At 38.2% G+C, this 19,820-nt stretch overlaps 1 protein-coding gene across 10 annotated transcripts in view; it reads left to right on the top strand.

Moving 5' to 3' along the window:
• CDK19 (cyclin dependent kinase 19) overlaps positions 1-19,820 on the top strand; it is a 190,539-nt gene that overhangs the window by 59,059 nt on the left and 111,660 nt on the right. For 4 of the 10 annotated variants that reach the window (XM_049898882.1, XM_049898920.1, XM_049898910.1 and 1 more), the window contains one exon: positions 6,162-6,230. The exons of 5 other annotated variants lie outside the window; for them this stretch is intronic. In XM_049898882.1, coding sequence (XP_049754839.1) covers positions 6,162-6,230 — 69 coding nt within the window. Of the gene's footprint in view, positions 1-4,024; positions 5,440-6,161; positions 6,231-19,820 lie in introns of those variants that run through there. One more of the 10 variants, XM_049898961.1, reaches the window with a different exon arrangement.

Here is a 19,820-nt window from a genome sequence, read left to right as displayed (position 1 = left end):
TTGCTTTTCAACACTTTAAAGAGGTCCTTTGCAGCACATTTGCCCAATGCAATGTGTCTTTTGATTTCTTGACTGCCGCTTCCATGGCTGTTGATTGTGGATCCAAGGAAAATGAAATTCTTGACAACTTCAATCTTTTCACCATTTATCATGATGTTCCTTATTGGTCCAGTTGTGAGGATGTTTGTTTTCTTTATGTTGAGGTGTAATTCATACTGTAGGCTGTGGTCTTTGATCTTCATTATTAAGCGCTTCAAGTTCTCTTCACTTTCAGCAAGGAAGGTTGTGTCATCTGCATAATGCACGTTGTTAATGAGACTTCCTCCAATCATGATACCCCATTCTTCATATCGTGTGGCTTCCTGGATTATTTGCTCAACATACAGATTGAATAGGTATGGTGAAAGGATACAAACCTGAGGCACACCTTTCTTGACTTTAAACCACTCAGTATCCCCTTGTTCTGTCCAAACTACTGCCTCTTGATCTATGTACAGGTTCCTCATGAGCACAATTAAGTGCTCCGAAATTCCCATTCTTCTCAATGTCATCCATAATTTGTTATGATCCACACAGTCAAATGCCTTTGCATAATCAATAAAACATAGATAAACATCCACCTGGTATCAGCAATGATATCCCTGGTTCCACATCCTCTTCTGAATCCTGTCTGAATTTCTGGCAGTGTCCTGTCGATGTACTGCTGTAGCCACTTTTGAATGATCTTCAGCAAAATATTGTTTGTGTGTGAAATATTAATGATATTGTTTGATAATTTCCGCATTTGGTTGAATTACCTTTTTTGGGAATAAGCATATAAATATGGGTCTCTTCCAGTCAGTTGGCCAGGTAGCTCTCTTCCAAATTTCTTAGCATAGACAAGTGAGCACTTCCAGCGCTGCATCCGTTTGTTGAAACGTTTCGATGGGATATCAGTTGAGATGTAATCTCACTAAACTCACTGCCCTGGAGTGTAATAGTGCCCCATAAACATTTGTTAAACATTTGAATGAATAGAACAACAACAAAAATCTAACATTCCATGATTCTAAGTTCTTTTTATAATATAAATTTATCTTTGGAAAGTTCAAATTGGGGGTTTTCCATTAATTATGAAGTGATGTTTGTAATAAGCATTTGATAAGTGATTTTTAAGTCTTAAAGTTCTTACATATTAACAGTACTATTGGCATAGTGGTTAAGTGCTACGGCTGCTAACCAAAAGGTCGGCAGTTCAAGTCCACCAGGCGCTTCCTTGGAAACTCTATGGGGCAGTTCTACTCTGTCCTGTAGGGTCGCTATGAGTCAGAATCGACTTGACGGCAGTGGGTGGGTGGGATAATTTAGAATAGCACTTTTCAGGCGCACTTTCCATATGTGTCGGAATAGACTCGATGGCAACTGGTTTGGTTTCCAGGACTTAATGGGGTGAATAGCTGCTCTATATTACTAGCAAATGCAAACCCAATTGTAGATGTCCATTTTAAAACAAAGGCTTTTGTATCCTGAGGAGTCCATGGTTGTTTGTGTCTTTATGTAAATTTGAAAAGTGATAAAAAAAGCTTAACTCTTAATATCATTCACAGCCTTCAGGAATAGCTTATCATGTTTTTATTGAGAGATTGCCTAATAGAACTTTAGTAAGTGGGCAGAGTTTCTAGATTTAATAGTATTTTCTGAATTGTCTAACTACTTAGTTCTGTTGTGATAGGAATTTTGACACAAGTTTAGCATGGATATTATTACACATTGAGTAAATTCATACATCTTTAAGCCCATTAACACAGTTTTATAATTATTGTTTTATATGGTTGTCTTTTTATATAATAGAAGAAAAGAGTTACAAACAAAAATACATTCATACTGTCTTTTATATTTACGTATGTAGTTACTTTTACTGGTGCTCTTTATTTCTACATGTGGATTTGAGTTACTGTCTAGAGTCCTTTCATTTTAGCCTGAAGTTCTCCCTTTAGTATTTCTTGTAGAGCAGGTCTGCTAGATGTATTCTCTCAGTTTTTATATCTCAAAATGTCTTGATTTCTCCTTCATTTTTGGGAATGATAGTTTTGCTGGATATAGAATTCCTGGTTAACAGTCTTTCTTTCACCACTGTGTCATCATGGTGCCTACTGGTTGCCATGGTTTGTGATGAGAAGTTGACAGTTAATCTTATCAAGCATCTTTTGCATCTGAGGAATCATTTTAATTTTGCTGCTTTCAAGATATTTCTTTATCTTTTGATAAAGATGTGGATCTCTGTTGAGTTTATCCTACCTGGGTTTGTTGAGCTTCTTGAATGTGTAGATTAATCTTTTTCATCAAAGTTTGGAAATATCCAGCCATTATTTCTTCTAATATATAAAAAAAAAAAAAAAAATTTTTTTTTTTTTTTTTAAATATATTTTTCCCCCTTTTCTTTCTCTCCTCTCCTCCTTGGATTTCCATTATGCATATGTTTGTATGCTTCATGGTACCCCACAATTCTCTGAGAATCTGTTCATTTTTCTCTATTCCTTTTTCTTTTTGTGGTTTCTTTATAAAGGTGGCAAAAGAGAGGAAACAGTTTGAGGAAAGATATTGGTTTTGTCATCAGTTGCATGTGTGTGTGTGTGTTATGGTGAGGGAAGGTGGGTTGGTGTGGTAACCCAAGCCATGGAGGTAACTGAAAACTTCTCCACTTCCTCTCTGCCCGCTTCCACCAAGGAGTGAAGACTAGATGGTTGGAAGTAGTGCCTTCAGGCACCTGTGGTTGCTGTAACTCCTTTCTATCAGCAAAGAATTGGTGGTTTATGATTGAAAAGTTTGCTTTCTGCTTTGTCAGTACCCTCCCTACTAAGTAGATCAGTGGAGTTATTTCTTTAAAAATATAAAGATTATCAATTTTAAATTCCTACTCTAAGCAAATTAGATTTAATTGGCTGTTTGTTTTCTATTTTTAGCGTGGTTTATTTTTCTCTTGAATAATATTAAAGCAAAATTATGCTAGTAATAGAGAGTAAAGGACTGAAAATAAACCTGATAATGCTATGTGAAGGGCTTAGCTCAGAGCCTGAAAATAAATGTGCAGTAAATAGTGGTTGTTGTTGTTATTGGTAAGAACAGCTTTTTACTGTTTAAACTCTAATCAAATAATATATAATTTTTAGTCAAAGTAAATTATTTTTAAGAATCTGTTAATGTAATTTTTAAAGTGTGTTCTTATAGAACGTCCTGAACTGTACATATTCTGCAGCTATAATATTTAACACAAATTTGGTAATTCTGGATTCAAAATAAGAGATTTAAGTGGGAAAACAAATATTTTTAAGAAAATAGTCTTTGGTTTCAGATTGTTAAGTGGGAAAGAAGTTGGACTTTGAATTCAGTCAGACTTGTGGCTATCCTCTGGACTCCACCATTACTCTTATATGTCCTGGGCAAATTGCTATTAGTACCAGAACCCATTTTCTAGGTAGCTGTAGAGATAAAAGAGCCCTGGTGGTGCTGTGGTTAAAGCACGTGGCTGCTAACTGAAAGATTGGCGGTTTGAACCCACCGGTCACTCTGTGGGAGAAAGATGTGGCAGTCTGCTTCCGTAAAGATTTACAGCCTCGGAAACCCTATGGGGCAGTTCTACTCTTTCCTATAGGGTTGCTATGAGTTGGAATGGACTCAACGGCACTGGGTTTGGTATAGAGATGAAGCTGTTGTAAAGGGGGTTCAGATATATCTTGATTTGCTACTAGAGCTGGCATTGCCAAGGAACAGCCCACAGGTTGCCCAGATTCTCAGAATCCATAAACTTCTTTCCTTGCTAATGTCCCAGGTCATTCTCAGTTCTGTCCTATAATCAGAATATCAACCAAATCTCAAGAAACATGTTAAAGAATCTTATAAATTCTTAAGAGGAGTTGCCTGTGAGAGCAAAAGACTTGACCCTTACATATATTTCAGTGGTGTATACTTCATCCAAACTCTTGGGTTAAAGTATGGATACTTTTTTATTTCTAGTTTGTCCTTTAGATGACTTATTCTGATTTATTTGGTTTTAGAATTAAACATCTTTCTCTAGTTAGTGCAGTCTCATTTTTAGCCTAATAAAAATTAATCACATAAACCATCTATCAATATAAATTACCTAATCTCTGTAAAAGGAGCCCTGGTGGCACAGTGTTTAAAGCGCTCAGCTGTTAACCAAAAGGTCCACAGTTTGAACCCACCAGCCGCTCTGAGGGAGAAAGATGTAGCAGTCTAATTCTGTGAAGATTACCTCTTTGGAAACCCTATCGGGCAGTTCTACTCTGTCTTATAGGGTTGCTATGAGTCAGAATCAACTGGATGGCAATGGGTTTTTAGTTTCCTAGGGCTGCCATAAGAAAGTACCACAAAGCAGGTAGCTTTAAACAACAGAAATATATTGTCTCACAGTTCTGGAGGCTTGTAGTTGAATTCAAGGTGCTGGCAAGTTTGTGTTCCCTGTAAAGGCCCTAGGGGAAGATCCCTTCTTGTCTCTCTTAGTTTCTGGTAGGCCCAGGTGTTTCTTGGCTTCCCTTAGCTTGTAGATGCATCTTCACATGGCTACCCACTCCCTGTCTGTCTCTATGTGTATCTTTTCCTCTTTTTTAAGGACATCATCCAGATGGGGTTAGGACCCACTCTGCTCCTTTATGACCTTATGTTAACTGATAAAATCTTCAAAGACGCAACTGTCAAACAAGGACACATTTACTAGTACCAGGGCTTAGGATTTAACATATCTTTTGGGGGGACAGTTCAACTGATACCTTGTAAAAGGATAAATTGAAGTATGTAAGCCTTTTGGTGCATAATGAGTTCTCATTGAAAGTTAGCTTTCCTCGTTTCTCTTGAGTTTGTTAGTGTTGTCCTAGGGTAAAGTCACCACAAAGTTGTAGTAAAGCAAAAAAGAAAGGCTTTATTCAGCATATGTTCCAAGAGGCAAAAGCAGGAAAATGGACAAACCTGCTGCCAGAGCCATGTCTTTCCGAGTCCAAGGAAAACTACGGTATCGTCAGTATATATTAACATTACAAATGGGTAAGATCATTGAAAGGTTCACCTTTTCACAGGTTCGCTAAAAACTGCCAAATTACTGTGATTCTACATTTTGAATTGTCTTTCTTAATAATCATTGGTACAGGTTTTAGTAACGACAGTCAGGAGGGTCTTCATTGGTCCAACAAATCTTACTATTTATTAAATGCTAACAGAAAAAGAGAAGAGTGGAAAATAGTGAATCTTTTGTGCTGTTTATGATTTGTTTATATGAAAATTTCCTTAAAAGATGTTTTCCAAGCTTGTCCTAGCTATTCTCTTTATACCTCAGGGCCCAGTTGATGTGTCCTTTTGAGTTCAGCTCCAGCTGGGTCGCAGTCTTTATACTCAAGGACAGGGAATAATGGCTCCAGTTTTAATCTCGTACCTCAGTGTGATGGAAAGGTAAATTGTGGGTGGCCTGAGCTAAAATCAGTTATAATGCACAGGGCTAGTAAATGCTACTTTAAAAAATTCTTTTACTTTGTTGTTCTCTTTGCATTGTTAAATTATATTTAAAATATGCTCTACGGCAGTGGTAGTGGGTGGACTAGCAACAGGTACATTTATCGTCCCCTCCCCCCACATGTCATTTAATTAACAGCTATTGATTACTAATCTTTGTTACACATAGTGTGCTTGCTGAGAGATATCTTCAGGAAAATGGAAGTCTTTTTTAAGTCAGTCGTTTGAACCATTGAATGCCTTTTCCCTCAGGAAACATTGATATAAAATGATACCTAGGTTACCTGTTTACCCTTCCAAAACCTATTGAACCTATAGGTAGCTGAGTTATGGTGTACTCTACTACTGTAATACCTGAGAACTACTTATAACATTACTTTTATTGGAAAATGCATTCAGAATCAAAATCTTATAATGCCTTGTTGTAGTTTTATAAATGGGAACAGGATCTTCAGGTTCAGGTCACTGGTGAGGAGTAGAGGTGTTAGAAACAGGAATAGGAATTGGGGAAGGTGTCTTAGTTACCTAGTCCTGTCGTAACAAAAAATACCATAAGTGGGTAGCTTTAAAGAGCAAAAATTTCTTTCCTCACAGATCTGGAGGGAAGAAGTTCGAGTTCAGAGCATTGGCTCTGTGGAAAGTTCCTTCTTTGTCTCTTTCAGCTTCTGGTAGCTGCTGGCAGTCCTTGCTGTTCCTGGACTTGTGGATTCATCTACCTCAGTCTTCACATGGTGTGTGTCTCTGTGTCTGTTTTTCCTTTTTATAAAACACTCAGATGGGATTAGGACCTACCCTACACTGAATGACCTCTTTAGCATAACAAAAGAAAGATCCTTATTTCCAAAGATGTTTTGCATAATAAACTGTCCAATTTCTTCAGGGTTTTACATACCTTATTTGTATAGTAAATTGTCCAATCCCTTTACAAGATTGTGGCCTAACAAATCATCTTGGTGGAACTATAGACCTAAGGTTAGAAAGGCCATATGTAAAAAAGAAACCTGTTGCATTGCAGAAAGGCATTTGAAAACTTACTTGCAGAGCAGTAAATAACTGAGGTTTGGTTACAGGCTCTTTTCTTCCTTTTTTACTCTGTAAGTAAATTCCAATTAAAGAAGAAAACTTTTTTTTTTTTTTTAATGACCTGCCTTCTGGTAAACTTGTCATACCACTTTATATTATATTATATTAAATAATATTGTTTTGTTAAAATATTAAAATAAAATTGTTATATTAAAATATTAAATTATATTAAATAGTGTTAGTAAACCTGAATTTATTTGTGGTTTTGGTTCCTGGATGTTGCTGGCATAGTGTTCATTTTAATCTATGCCTCCTCAAAAAGAATTATTAAAATTAGGTAATTTTTGTCTAATAGCAAAATAGTCTAAAGGAATTTTTAAAAAAGTAGAAACATTAATGGCTACTAAACAAAAAATATCAGAGGAGACTCTGAAACTTGCTCTCGAACGTCGAGCAGCTAAAGCAAAAGGAAGAATTGATGAAGTAAAAGAACTGAACAGAAGATTTCAAAGGGCGTCTCGAGAAGACAAAGTATTCTGATGACATGTGCAAAGAGCTGGAGATGGAAAACCAAAAGGGAAGAACATGCTCAGTGTTTCTCAAGCTGAAAGAACTGAGGAAAAAATTCAAGCCTCGAGTTGTAATAGTGAAGGATTCTATGAGTAAAATATTAAATGACGCAGGAAGCATCAAAAGAAGCTGGAAGGAATACAGAGTCATGATACCAAAAAGAATTAGTCAATGTTCAACCATTTCAAGATGTAGCATATGATCAGGAACCAATGGTACTGAAGGAAGAAGTTCAAGCTACTCTGAAGGCACTGGCAAAAAAAAAAAAGGCTCCAGGAATTGATGGAATATCAATTGAGATGTTTCAACAAACAGATGCAGCGCTGGAGGTGCTCACTCATCTATGCCAAGAAATATGGAAGACAGCTTCCTGGCCAACTGATTGGAAGAGATCCATATTTATGCCTATTCCCAAGAAAGGTGATCCAACCAAATGTGGAAATTATAGAACAATTTATCATTAATATCAAAAGCAAGCAAAATTTTGCTGATCATTCAAAAACGGCTGCAGCAGTATATCGACAGGGAACTGCCAGAGATTCAGGCCGGTTTCAGAAGAGGATGTGGAACCATGGATATCATTGCTGATGTCAGATGGATCCTGGCTGAAAGCAGAGAATACCAGAAGGATGTTTACCTGTGTTTTATTGACTATGCAAAGGCATTTGACTGTGTGGATCATAACAAATTATGGATAACATCGCAAAGAATGGGAATTCCAGAACACTGAATTGTGCTCATGAAGAACCTTTACATAGATCAAGAGGCAGTTGTTCGGACAGAACAAGGGGATACTGCTTGGTTTAAAGTCAGGAAAGGTGTGCGTCAGGGTTGTATTCTTTCACCATACCTATTTAATCTGTATGCTGAGCAAATAATCCAAGAAGCTGGACTATGTGAAGCAGGACGCAGCCTCAGGATTAGAGGAAGACTCATTAACAACCTGCGTTATACAGATGACACAACCTTGCGTGCTGAAAGTAGAGAGGACTTGAAGCACTTACTAATTAAGATCAAAGACCACAGCCTTCAGTATGGATTGCACCTTAACATGAAAACAAAAATCCTCACAACTGGACCAATAAGCAACATCACGATAAACAGCGAAAAGATTGAAGTTGTCAAAGATTTCATTTTACTTGGATCCACAATCAACAGCCATGGAAGCAGCAGTCAAGAAATCAAAAGACACATTGCATTGGGTGAATCTGCTGCAAAGGACCTCTTTAAAGTGTTGAAGACCAAAAATGTCACCTTGAAGACTAAGGTGTGCCTGACCCAAGCCATGGTATTTCCAGTCGCTTCATATGCATGTGAAAGCTGGACAATGAACAAGAAGACCAAAGAAGAATTGATGCCTTTAAATTGTGGTGTTGGTGAAGAATATTGAATATACCGAAAGAACAAACAAATCTGTCTTGGAAGAAGTACAACCAGAATGCTCATTAGAAGCAAAGATGGCGAGACTGCATCTTACATACTTTGGACATGTTGTCAGAAGGGATGAGTCCCTGGAGAAGGACATCATGCTTGGCAGAGTACAGGGTCAGTGGAAAAGAGGAAGACCCTCAATGGGGTGGATTGACATAGTGGCTGCAACAATGAGCTCAAGCATAACAACAATTGTGGGGATGGCTCAGGGCCGGGCAGTGTTTCGTTCTGTTGTGCATGGGGTCGCTATGAGTCTGAGCCGACTCGATGGCACCTAACAACAACAACAAACAAAAATGATGCCCATTCTTATTGATAATCAGGGAAATACTAATTAAAACCACAATAGGATATACTTTTATACTCACCAGATTGGTAAAAACCAAGTGATCTGATAGTACCAAGTATTTGGAGTCCCTGGTTGGTGAAAATGGTTAAGCGCTCATCTACTAGCTAAAAGATTGGGGGTTTGAACCCACCCAGAGGCACCTCAGAAGGCAGGCCTGGAGATCTGCATCTGAAAGGTCACAGCTTTGAAAACTCCATGAAGTTATGGAAAAATCACATTGATTAAGGGTAAGGGTTGCACAGCCAGTTAATGTAATTGATGTCAATAAGTTGTACACCTGTAAAAAGTTGAATTGGCAGATGTTGTGCGATAGATATACTTACAACAACAACACAAAAAACAGCTGCTAAGGCTGGTTATATACAACCAAACACCTCATGGGATTTGGTTTCTTGGTTTGGAGGTTTAGGGTCATGGTTTCATGGGACATCCCAACTAATTTGGCCTAATAAATTTGGGGAAAATATTAAATGATGCAGGAAGCACCAAAAGATGGAAGAAATACACAGAGTCACTATACCAAAAAGAATTGGTCGGTGTTCAGCCATTTCAGGAGGTACCCATATGAGCAGGAACCAATGGTACTAAAGGAAGAAGTCCAAGCTGCACTGAAGGAATTGGTGAAAAAGAAGTCTCTGGGAATTGATGGAGTTCCAACTGAGATGTTTCAACAAACGGATGTAGCACTGGAAGTGCTCATTTGTCTATGCTAAGAAATTTGGAAGACAGCTACCTGACTGACTGGAAGAGACCCATATTTATGCCTATTCCCAAGAAAGGCAATCCAACTGAAAGTGGAAATTATCAAACAATATCACTAATATCAGACACAAGTAAAATTTTGCTGAAGATCATTCAAAAGCAGCTGCAGCAGTATATCGACAGGGAACTGCCAGAAATGCAGGCTGGATTCAGAAGAGGACGTGGAACCAGGGATATCATTGCTGATGTCAGATGGATCCTGGCTGAAAGCAGAGAATACCAGAAAGATGTTTACCTGTGTTTTATTGACTATGCAAAGGCATTTGACTGTGTGGATCATAACAAATTATGGATAGCACTGTGAAACATGAGAATTCAGAACACTTAATTGTGCTCATGGGGAACCTGTACCTAGATCAAGAGACAGTTGTTTGAACAGAATAAGGGGATACTGCATGGTTTAAAGTCAGACAAGGTGTGCGTCAAGGTTGTAGCCTTTCACCATACCTGTTCAATCTGTATGCTGAGCAAATAATCCAAGAAGCTCGAGTATATGAAGCAGAACGGAGCCTCAGGATTGGAGGAAGACTCATTAACAACCTGCATTATGCAGATAACACAACCTCACTTACTGAAAGTGAAGAGGACTTGAAGCACTTACTGATGAAGATCAAAGACCACAACCTTCAGTATGAATTACACCTGAACATAAAAAAAATGAAAATCCTCATAACTGGACCAATAAGCAACATCATGATAAATGGAGAAAAGATTAAAGCTGTCAAGGTTGTCATTTTACTTAGATTCACAATCAACACCCATGGAAGCGGTAGTCTAGAAATCAAAAGATGCGTTTCATTGGGCAAATCTCCTGCAAAGGACTCCTTTAAAGTGTTGAAAAGCAAGTATGTCACCGTGAAGACTAAGGTGCACCTGACCGAACCATGATACATTCAATCACATCCTATGCATGAGAAAGCTGGACAATGAATAAGGAAGACTGAAGAATTGACGCCTTTGAATTGTGGCGTTGGTGAAGAATATTGAGTATATATTGGACTGCCAAAAGAACAAACAAATCTGTCTTGGAAGAAGTACAACCAGAATGCTCCTTAGAAGCAAGTACAAGTACATGGTTGGCAGAAAAGAGGAAGACCCTCAATGAGATAGGTTGACACAGTGATTGCAACAGTGGGCTTAAGCATAACAAAAATTGTGAGCATGGCACAGGACCAGGCAGTTTTACGTTCTGTGGTACATAGGGTTGCTATGAGTTGAAACTGACTCGATGGCACCTAACAGCAACAACAATATCGTGTTTAGTGCTTCTGTTCTACCTCCTAGTTTGTTGTGTAGTGGCTGGGGCCTTAAAAGCTTGTGAGTGGCCATCCAAAGCACAGTTGGTCTCAGAGGAAGCAGCAGAGGAAGAAGGTTCGTCAGGAGTAGGAGCCCAGCTAGCTACCATTACTGAACATTTGGATCAAAGATTCTATAAAAGATCCTGATCAAAAGGGGAAAAATGCAGAACAGAATTTCAAATGCTCATGAACTCCAGACTTTCTGGAGCCATAGAGCCTAGATGAACCCCTGAAACTATTGCCCTGAAATAATCTTTAAACCTTAAACCGAAAATATCCCCCAAAGGCTTCTTTAAACAGTTAGCTTAAGTAGTAAAGAATGCCTGCCTTCAGGTTTGTGTTCTTTTAAGAACTGTCTGTGTGGGATCAAATTGACAACGGCAACTTGAAGGATTAGATGGGAAATTTAGGGGGTGATGAGTTTATGTAAATAGGGAAGGAACAATTCAGAAAAGGAGGATGAGAATAGTTGCACAACTTGAAAAATGTAATCAGTGTCACAGAATTGTACATTCAGAAATTGTTGAATTGGTGTGTGTTCTGCTGTGTATATTCTCAATAACAACAACAGCAACCAAAAAAAACTTCTATGGAAAAGTTCTACACTGTACACATGGGCTCACCATGAGTTGGAATCGACTTGATGGCAACTAACAACAACAACTAAGTATTTACAATGATGTAGAATTACTGAAACTGTCATGTAATGCTAGTGTAATTTTAAATTGTTATACTACAACACTAAGGATTTGTTTATCTAGTAAAGTGAAAATGCATATGCCCTGTTACCCAGTAACTATACTGTTAGTTATAGATGCTGTAGCAGTGCTTTTCAAGCCCAAATGACCCAGTTCTCCCTTTTATAACAATTATTCTTTAATATCCCCTTTATTATCCTGAAATGAAATTCATGGAAAATATAACCTACTAACATAAAAAATTACTAGTGTTTTTTTTGAGTTATGCTAAACGTATAGTGTACTAGGAAACCTTGGTGGCGTAGTGGTTACGAACTACAGCTGCTAACCAAAAAGTCAGCAGTTCATTATCCACCAGACGCTCCTTGGAAACTCTATGAGGCAGTTCTACTCTGTCCTGTAGGGTCACTATGAGTCGGAATCAACTCAACGGCAATGAGTTTGGTTTTTGATTTGGTTTTATAGTGTACTATTTTTTTTTTTTTTTTTACGTGTGAGCTGATTAATTTTTGGGCTTCTCGATTAAATAGAAGATTCTGAAAAGAAATTCTAATTGTGCTACAAATTCTTACCTTGAATTCAAAATGCAATAAATGTGAAGGCTGCTACTAAGTAATGTTTTTATCCTGTCATTTGGTTTTTCATTTCCCCTCTCTGTGTTTTCCCTTGCTTATCATATTTGTTGTTTCTCTTCTAATTTTTCTTATGTCTTATCTCTTTTCTGTTTTTTTTTTTTCACTTACCATTTGCCAAGAATAGGTCTCTTTCATGACCACAGCTGTTTGTGATGCCATGGAGACTGTCTGTATCTGTTTTTCTTCTTATCTGGGACTGTCTTTCTATGCACAATATGTAGGTTCATACCCAGAATTTCCCCAAAAGGCATGGGAAATGATTTCTTATATAAACGGTTACTCAATTAAGTTACTAATGAATGATTTTAAAGGCTTCACTTTTCCTCTAAAATGTTAACAAAAATTAACAATTCAGTGGGCTTTATGGAATGAGATTCCCATTTTAACGTGTTTGTTTTTTGGTCATATGTTACCATTTTAAAAATATTATTGGCGTTGGTTCACTCTGCCTTCATAAAATTTAGGTCAGGGATTGTGTCTGATATAGTCACTATTAAATCCTTAGAATCTGTTCATTCACTTGGAATGAAGTGAACTCTTAATAAATTGTTGTATAAATGCAGCAGTTATTTCTGAAATTATTATTTTAATAATCTTAATAACATGATAAGGTTGTGATGTTTATTCTGATAAAATTTTCTCAGTGCCAGAAGATTTGAAACTTTTCGCTAATGCAAATTCTCATTTGAAATATAAAATTAAGTGTTTTAAAACTATTTTCATTATCTAAAATTTTGCATCCATTCTGATTCTCCTTCCTATAATCATGTATGATTTAATGAGTAGAGGGTGGGAAATAATATTTATTTGACTATTCAAATAATTTTGCAGCAAATATTGACTGTATATTATAATCCAGGCATTGTGCTAAGTGCTGAAGATATAGTAGTGAACCAAATTTTGCCCTTTCCCTCAAGAAGTTTATAGTTTTGGAGGAGACAGATAAGAGAACACTAGGTTCAACTTAGTTCTATGACAGGGTGTCTTAGGCTAGCTTCTCTAGAGAAGCAAAACCAGTAAAGCGTATCAGTATATATAGAGAGAGAGATTTTTGTCAAGGAAATGGCTCACGCCATTGTAGAGGCTGGAACGTTCCAAGTCCATGGGTCAGGATAGAGGCTTCTCCTGATTTACGTAGCCACAGGGGTTGGCAAACCCAAGATCAGCAGGTCGGACAGCAGGACTCTTGCTCACAGGCTGCAAAGATTGACAAATCCCAAGATCGACAGGCAAGACCTCAGGTGAGGTGCTAGCTCAAGTCCCAAGAGCTGGAGGTCAGACAAACAGGAGTCAGCTGCAGGATCCAAAATGAGCAAAAACCCACAAGCCTTACCATAATGTCCACTTATATTTCATGCAGGCCACATGCCCAAGGAAACTCCCTTTCAGCTGATTGGCTACTCACAGCGGATTCCATCATGGAGGTGATCACATTGTATTAAATCTCATCATGGTGTGATCACAACATCATATGACTACAAAACGACTGAAAATTATGGCTCAGCCAAGTTGACACACAATCTTAAACATCACACAGGGTTGAACATCGAGTGTTGGAAGAGCACCTAACCTGTCGTTAGGAGTCTTGGAAAGCTCCTTGGGGCATGATGTGTTAGTCGAAATCTGAAAGACAAATAGGAACTAGCTGGGTGAAGGAGAGGGGGAGAGGTAGAGAAGGACATTTACATTTAGGAAACAACATGTAGGAAGGCCCACAAGTGACAAAAAGCATGCATGTTCTTGGTCTTATGAATAAACAATAGATGAACTAAAAATGATGACCTGTGTATAAGAAGTTGGAGAGGGAACGTGGAGATTCAAAATCTTTTTCTACACTACCAAATTAGGATAAGATTTAAGGACAATAACCTACTGCCATTGAGTTGATTGCAACTCATAGCAACCCTATGGACAGAGTAGAACTGCCGCATAGGGTTCCCAAGGCTGTAAATCTTTATGGAAGCAAACTGCCACATCTTTCTCCTGCAGAGTGGCTGGTAGGTTTAAACCACTGACCTTTTGGTTAGCAGCTGAACGCTTTAACCACTGCACCATCAGGGATCCTTTCAGGAGAATAAACACTTCCAATAAAACCTCTAACTTATTGCTGTGGAGTTGATTCCGACTCATAGCAACCTTATAGGACAGAGTAGAATTGTCCCATAGGATTTCCAAGGCTGAAATATTTACAGAAGCATACTGCCACATCTTTCTCTCACAGAAAAAAAAAAAAAAAATTTTTTTTTTTATCTATTGGAACTGCTGACCTTTCAGTTAGCAGCTGACTGCTTAACCACTGTGCCACCACTGTTATTAGGTGCTATCAAGTTAGTTCCAACTCATAGCAATGCTATGTACAATAGAACAAAACACTGCCTGGTTCTGTGCCATCCTCACAATTGTTGCTGTGTTTGAGCCCATTGTAGAAGCCACTGTGTCAGTCCATCTCGTCGAGGGTCTTCCCCTTTTTTGCTGATCCTCTACATTACCAAGCATGATGTCCTTCTCCAAGGACTGGTCCCTCCTGATAACATGTCCAAAGTACGTGAGACGAAGTCTTGCCATCTGCGCTTCCAAGGAGCTCCCTTGGCTGTACTTCTTCCAAGACAGACTTTTTTGTTCTTCTGGCAGTCCATGGTATATTCAATATTCTTTGCTAATACCATGATTCAAAGGCATCAGATCTTCTTTGGTCTTCCTTATTCATTGACCAGTTTTGGCATGAATATGAGATGATTGAAAATACCTTGGCTTGGGTCAGGTGCACCTTAGTCCTCAAAGTGACATCCTTTTTTTTTCAACACTTTGAGAAGGTCTTTTGCAGCAGGTTTGCCCAATGCAATATTGTTGTTTGATTTCTTGACTGCTGCTTCCATAGGAGTTGATTATGGATCCAAGTAAAATGAAATTCTTGACAACGTCAATCTTTTCTCCATTTATCATGATATTGCTTATTGGTCTAGTTTTGAGGATTTTTGTTTTCTTTATTTTGAGGTGTAACCCATACTGAAGGCTGCAGTCTTTGATCTTCATCAGTAAGTGCTTCAACTCCTCTTCACTTTCAGCAAACCAGGTTGTGTTATCTGCATATTGCAGGTTGTTAATGAATCTTCCTTCAATCCTGGTGCCCTATTCTTCTTCATGTAGTCCAATTTCTTGGATTATTTACTCAGGATACAGATTGAATAAAAAAAATTGAATAGGTATAGGTATGGTGAAATGATACAACCCTGATGCACACCTTTACTAACTTTAAACCATGCAGTATCCTTGTTCTGATTGACTACCTCTTGGTCTATGTACAGATTCTGTATCAGCACAAGTAAGTGTTCTAGAATCCCAATTCTTCTCAGTATTACCCATGATTTGTTATGATCTACACTGTAGAATGCCTTTGCATAATCAGTAAATCACAGTAAACATCTTTCTAGCATTCTCTGCTTTTAGTCCACCCAGGATGCTATCACCACTCATCTGTAAATTTGTTGTCCTGTGGAGGCTCGCATGTTGCTGTGATTCTGGAAGCTATGCTACTGTTATTTCAAAGATCAGCAGGGACACTCATGGTGGACAGGTTTCAGTGGAGCATCCAGACTAAGACAGAATAGGAAGAAGGACCTGTTGGTTTACTTCTGAAAAAATTGGCCAGTGAAAATCTTATGAATAGCAGTGGAGTGAAATAGCGACCCTATAGGACAGAGTAGAACTGCCCCATAGGATTTCCAAGAAGCACCTGGTGGATTTGAACTGCCGACCTTTTGGTTAGCAGCTGTAGCTCTTAACCACTATGACACCAGAGTTTCCGAATAAACACTTAGGTATCTATAATTAGGTATGGAACATTTTCCGACCTTTTTATCAGTTATTACTTAATCAGTGCTTCCCCCATTTTGTCCAGACTTGAATAGAAAGAGCACGTCTACTTTTTTAATGTTCTATTGTGTCTTAGGTGAAAGTTTTTAGGGCGTATTTGTTTCCCATTCAAAAATTTAATACACGAATTGTTCCGTGACATTGGTTGCAATCCCTGTAGTGTGTCAGCACTCTCTCCTTCCCCCCTGCCCCCAGGTTCACCGTTTCCATTCGTCCGGTTTTCCTGTCTCTCAGTAGCTTCCTTTGCCTTAGGTTGTGCTGACTTCACCTGTATGTGTATTGCCTTTCCCTTATACCAAAGTTAACACTTGACTGCCATCTAGTTAGTGGTTTCTCCTCCCTGCCTCTTACCTCTCTGGTAACCCTCAAAGATTATTTCTTTCTGGGTGTAAACCTTTTCTTGAGTTTTTCTAATAGTGGACCGATTGCGTATTTGTCCTTTTGTGATTACTTATTTTACTTAGCATAGTGCCCTCCAGGTTCATCCATGTTGTGAGATGTATTGTGGATTCATCATTGTGTAAAATACACCATAATTTGTTTAGCCATTCATCTGTTGATGGGCACTTAGGTTGTTTCCATCTTTTTGCTGTTGTGAATAGTGGTAGAATGAACACGGGTTTGCATATGCCTGTTTGTTTGACGGCTTTTGTTTCTCTAGAATATATTCTTAGGAGTGGGGTAGCTGAATCATATGGTATTTCCATTTCTAGCTTTCTAAGGAAGTGCCAGAGTCCTGGTGTCATAGTGGTTAAGAGGTCAGCTGCTAACCAAAAGGTCAGCAGTTCAAATCCACCAGCCACTCTTTGGAAACCCTATGGGACAGTTCTGCTCTGTCCTATAGAGTTGCTGCGAGTCGGAAGCGCCTCGATGGCACCAGCACACACACATAAAAGGAAGTGCCGTATCGTTTTCCATAGTAGTTTTCCATTTTACATTCCCACCAGCAGTGTGTGAGAGTTCTAATTTCCCCACAACCTGTTAGCGTTTATTGTTTTCTGAATTTTTGATCAGTGCCATACATGCAGGGATGAGATGGTATCTCATCACGGTTTTGATTTGCATCTTTTTAATGGCTGATAATTGCAAGCATCTTTTCCTGTATTTGTTGGCTGCCTGAATGTCTTCTTTGGTGAAGTGTCTATTTATGTCCTTTACCTCTTTTGCAAATGAGTTGCTTGTCTTTTTATTGTTGAGTTGTTGAAGTTTTCTGTGTATTTTAGAGATTAAACCTTTATCAGATATGCCGTTGCCAAAGATTTTTTCCCAGTTTGTAAGGTTCTCGTTGAAAAGTCTTTTGATAAGCATTTAAGTGTTTAATTTTTAGGAGGTCCCAATTATCTAGTTCATTTTTCGGAGTTTCTGCATTTTTAGTTATGCTTGATACTCTATTTATACCATAAATTAAGGCCCTTAGTGTTTTTCTGTGTTTTCTTTCATAAACTTTATGGTTTTAGGTTTTGCATTCAGATATTTGATCCATTTTGAGTTAGTTTTTGTGTATGTGGTGAGGTATGGATTCTGCAAACAGATATCCAATTTTGCCAGCATCATTTGTTGAAGAGACTATCTCTTCATCATTTAATCGACTTTGACTCGATGGCAACAGGTTTTTATTTCATCTTTCAGGGGGCTATTGTAAATGGTATTGTTTTCCTGATTTCCTTTTTGGATTTGTCTTTGTTAGGGTAGAGGAGTCTGACTGATTTTTGTATGTTGATCTTGTACCTTGCCACTTTCCTGAATTCTATTAGTTCTAGTAGCTTTCTTATGGATTTTCTATGTGTAACCCAAAAAACCCAGTGCCATCGAGTTGATTCCGACTCATAGCGACCCTGTAGGACAGAGTAGAACTGCCCCATAGAGTTTCCAAGGAGCGCCTGGTGGATTAGAACTGCCGACCCTTTGGTTAGCAGCTGTAGCACTTAACCACTACGCCACCAGGGTTTCCTTTCTATGTATAGGATCATATCATATCATATGTGAATAGGGATAGTTTTACTTCTTCCTTACCAATTTGGATGCCCTTTATTTCCTTTTCTTGTCCTATTGCTCTAGCTAGGACTTCCAGTACAATGTTGAATAAGAATGGTGATAAAGGGTATCCTTGCCTGGTTCCTGTTCTCAGCGGGAATGCTTTTAGTCCTCCTTCATTGGAAGCAATGTTGGCTGTTGGTTTTGTGTATATGCCCTTAATTATGTTGAATAATTTTCCTCCTATTCCCATTTTGGTGAGAGCTTTCATCAGGAGTGGGTGTTGACTTTATCAAATGCTTTTTCTGTATTGGCTTAGGTGATCATGTGATTCATTTCCTTTGTTTTACTTACGTGGTGTATTATGTTGATTGATTTTATAATGTTGAAGCATCCTTGCATACCTGGTATGAATCCCACTTTGTTATGATATATTATTTTTTTGATATGCTGTTACATTCTTTTGGATAAAGAATTTTTGCATTAATGTTCATGAGGGATGTTGGTCTATAATTTTCATTTTTAGTGGTGTCTTTGCCTGGCTTTGATATCAGGGTTATGCTGGCTTCATAGAATGAATTTGGGAGTATTCCTTCCTTTTCTGTATTCTGGAATAGTTTGAGTAGTATTGGTGTGAGCTATTCTCTGAATGTTTGGTAGAATTCTCTAATGAAACTGTCTGGGCCAGGGCATTTTTTTGTTAATGGGTTTCTTATGACCTCTTTAATTTCTTCTTTTGTTATGGTTCTGTTCAGATATTCTACCTCAGTTTGTGTTAGTTTAGGTAGATAGTGTGTGTCTTGGTTATCCAGTGCTGCTATAACAGAAATACAACAAATGGATGGCTTTATAAAAAACAAAGAGAAATTTATTTTCTCACATTAGTAGGCTAGAAGTCCAAATTCAGGGCATCAGCCCCAGGGGAAGGCTTTCTCTATCTGTCAACTCTGGAGGAAGGTCCTTTTCATCAATCTTCCCCTGGACTAGGAGCTTCTCTGGGCAGGAACCCCGGGTCCAAAGGATGCTCTCTGTTCCCTGCGCTGCTTTCTTGGTGATATGAGGGCCCCCGTTTCTCTGCTCGCTTCTCTCTTTTATATCTCAAAAGAGATGGCTAAAGACACAATCCAGTCTTGTAGATTGAGTCCTGTCTCATTAACATAACTGTTGCCTATCCCACCTAATTTACAACATATAAGAAAATCACATCAGATGACAAAATGGTGGACAATCACATAATACTGGGAATCATGGCCTAGCCAAATCGATACATATATCTTTGGGGGACACAGTTCAGTCCATGACAGTGTATTTCTAGGAATCTGCCCATTTCTTATAGGTTTTCAAACTGTTGGAGTAGAATTTTTCATAGTATTCCGTTATGATCGTTTTTATTTCAGTTGGTTCTCTTGTGATGCCACCTATCTCATTTCTTATTTGGGTTATTTGCATCTTCCCTTTTCTTCCTTTCATCAATTTGGCCAGTGGTTTGTTGATTTTATTGATCCTTTCAAAGAACCAGCTTCTAGTCTTATTATTTCAGTTGTTTTTCTGTTTCATTTATTTCTGTTCTCATATTATCATTTCCTTTCTTCTGGCGGTTGTGGCCTTGTTTTGCTGCCCTTTTTTTGTTTGTCTGAGTGGTAGGGGTAAGGTATTGATTTTGGCCCTTTTTTCTTTTTTTGTGTGTGTGCATTTATTGCTATAAAGT

This window comes from Elephas maximus, chromosome 1 (genome assembly GCF_024166365.1).
Source record: "Elephas maximus indicus isolate mEleMax1 chromosome 1, mEleMax1 primary haplotype, whole genome shotgun sequence".
In the NCBI taxonomy this organism is placed as follows: Eukaryota; Metazoa; Chordata; class Mammalia; order Proboscidea; family Elephantidae; genus Elephas; species Elephas maximus.
The sequence above is the reverse complement of the archived record's forward strand: the minus strand, read 5'-3'. Positions and strand labels throughout refer to the sequence as shown.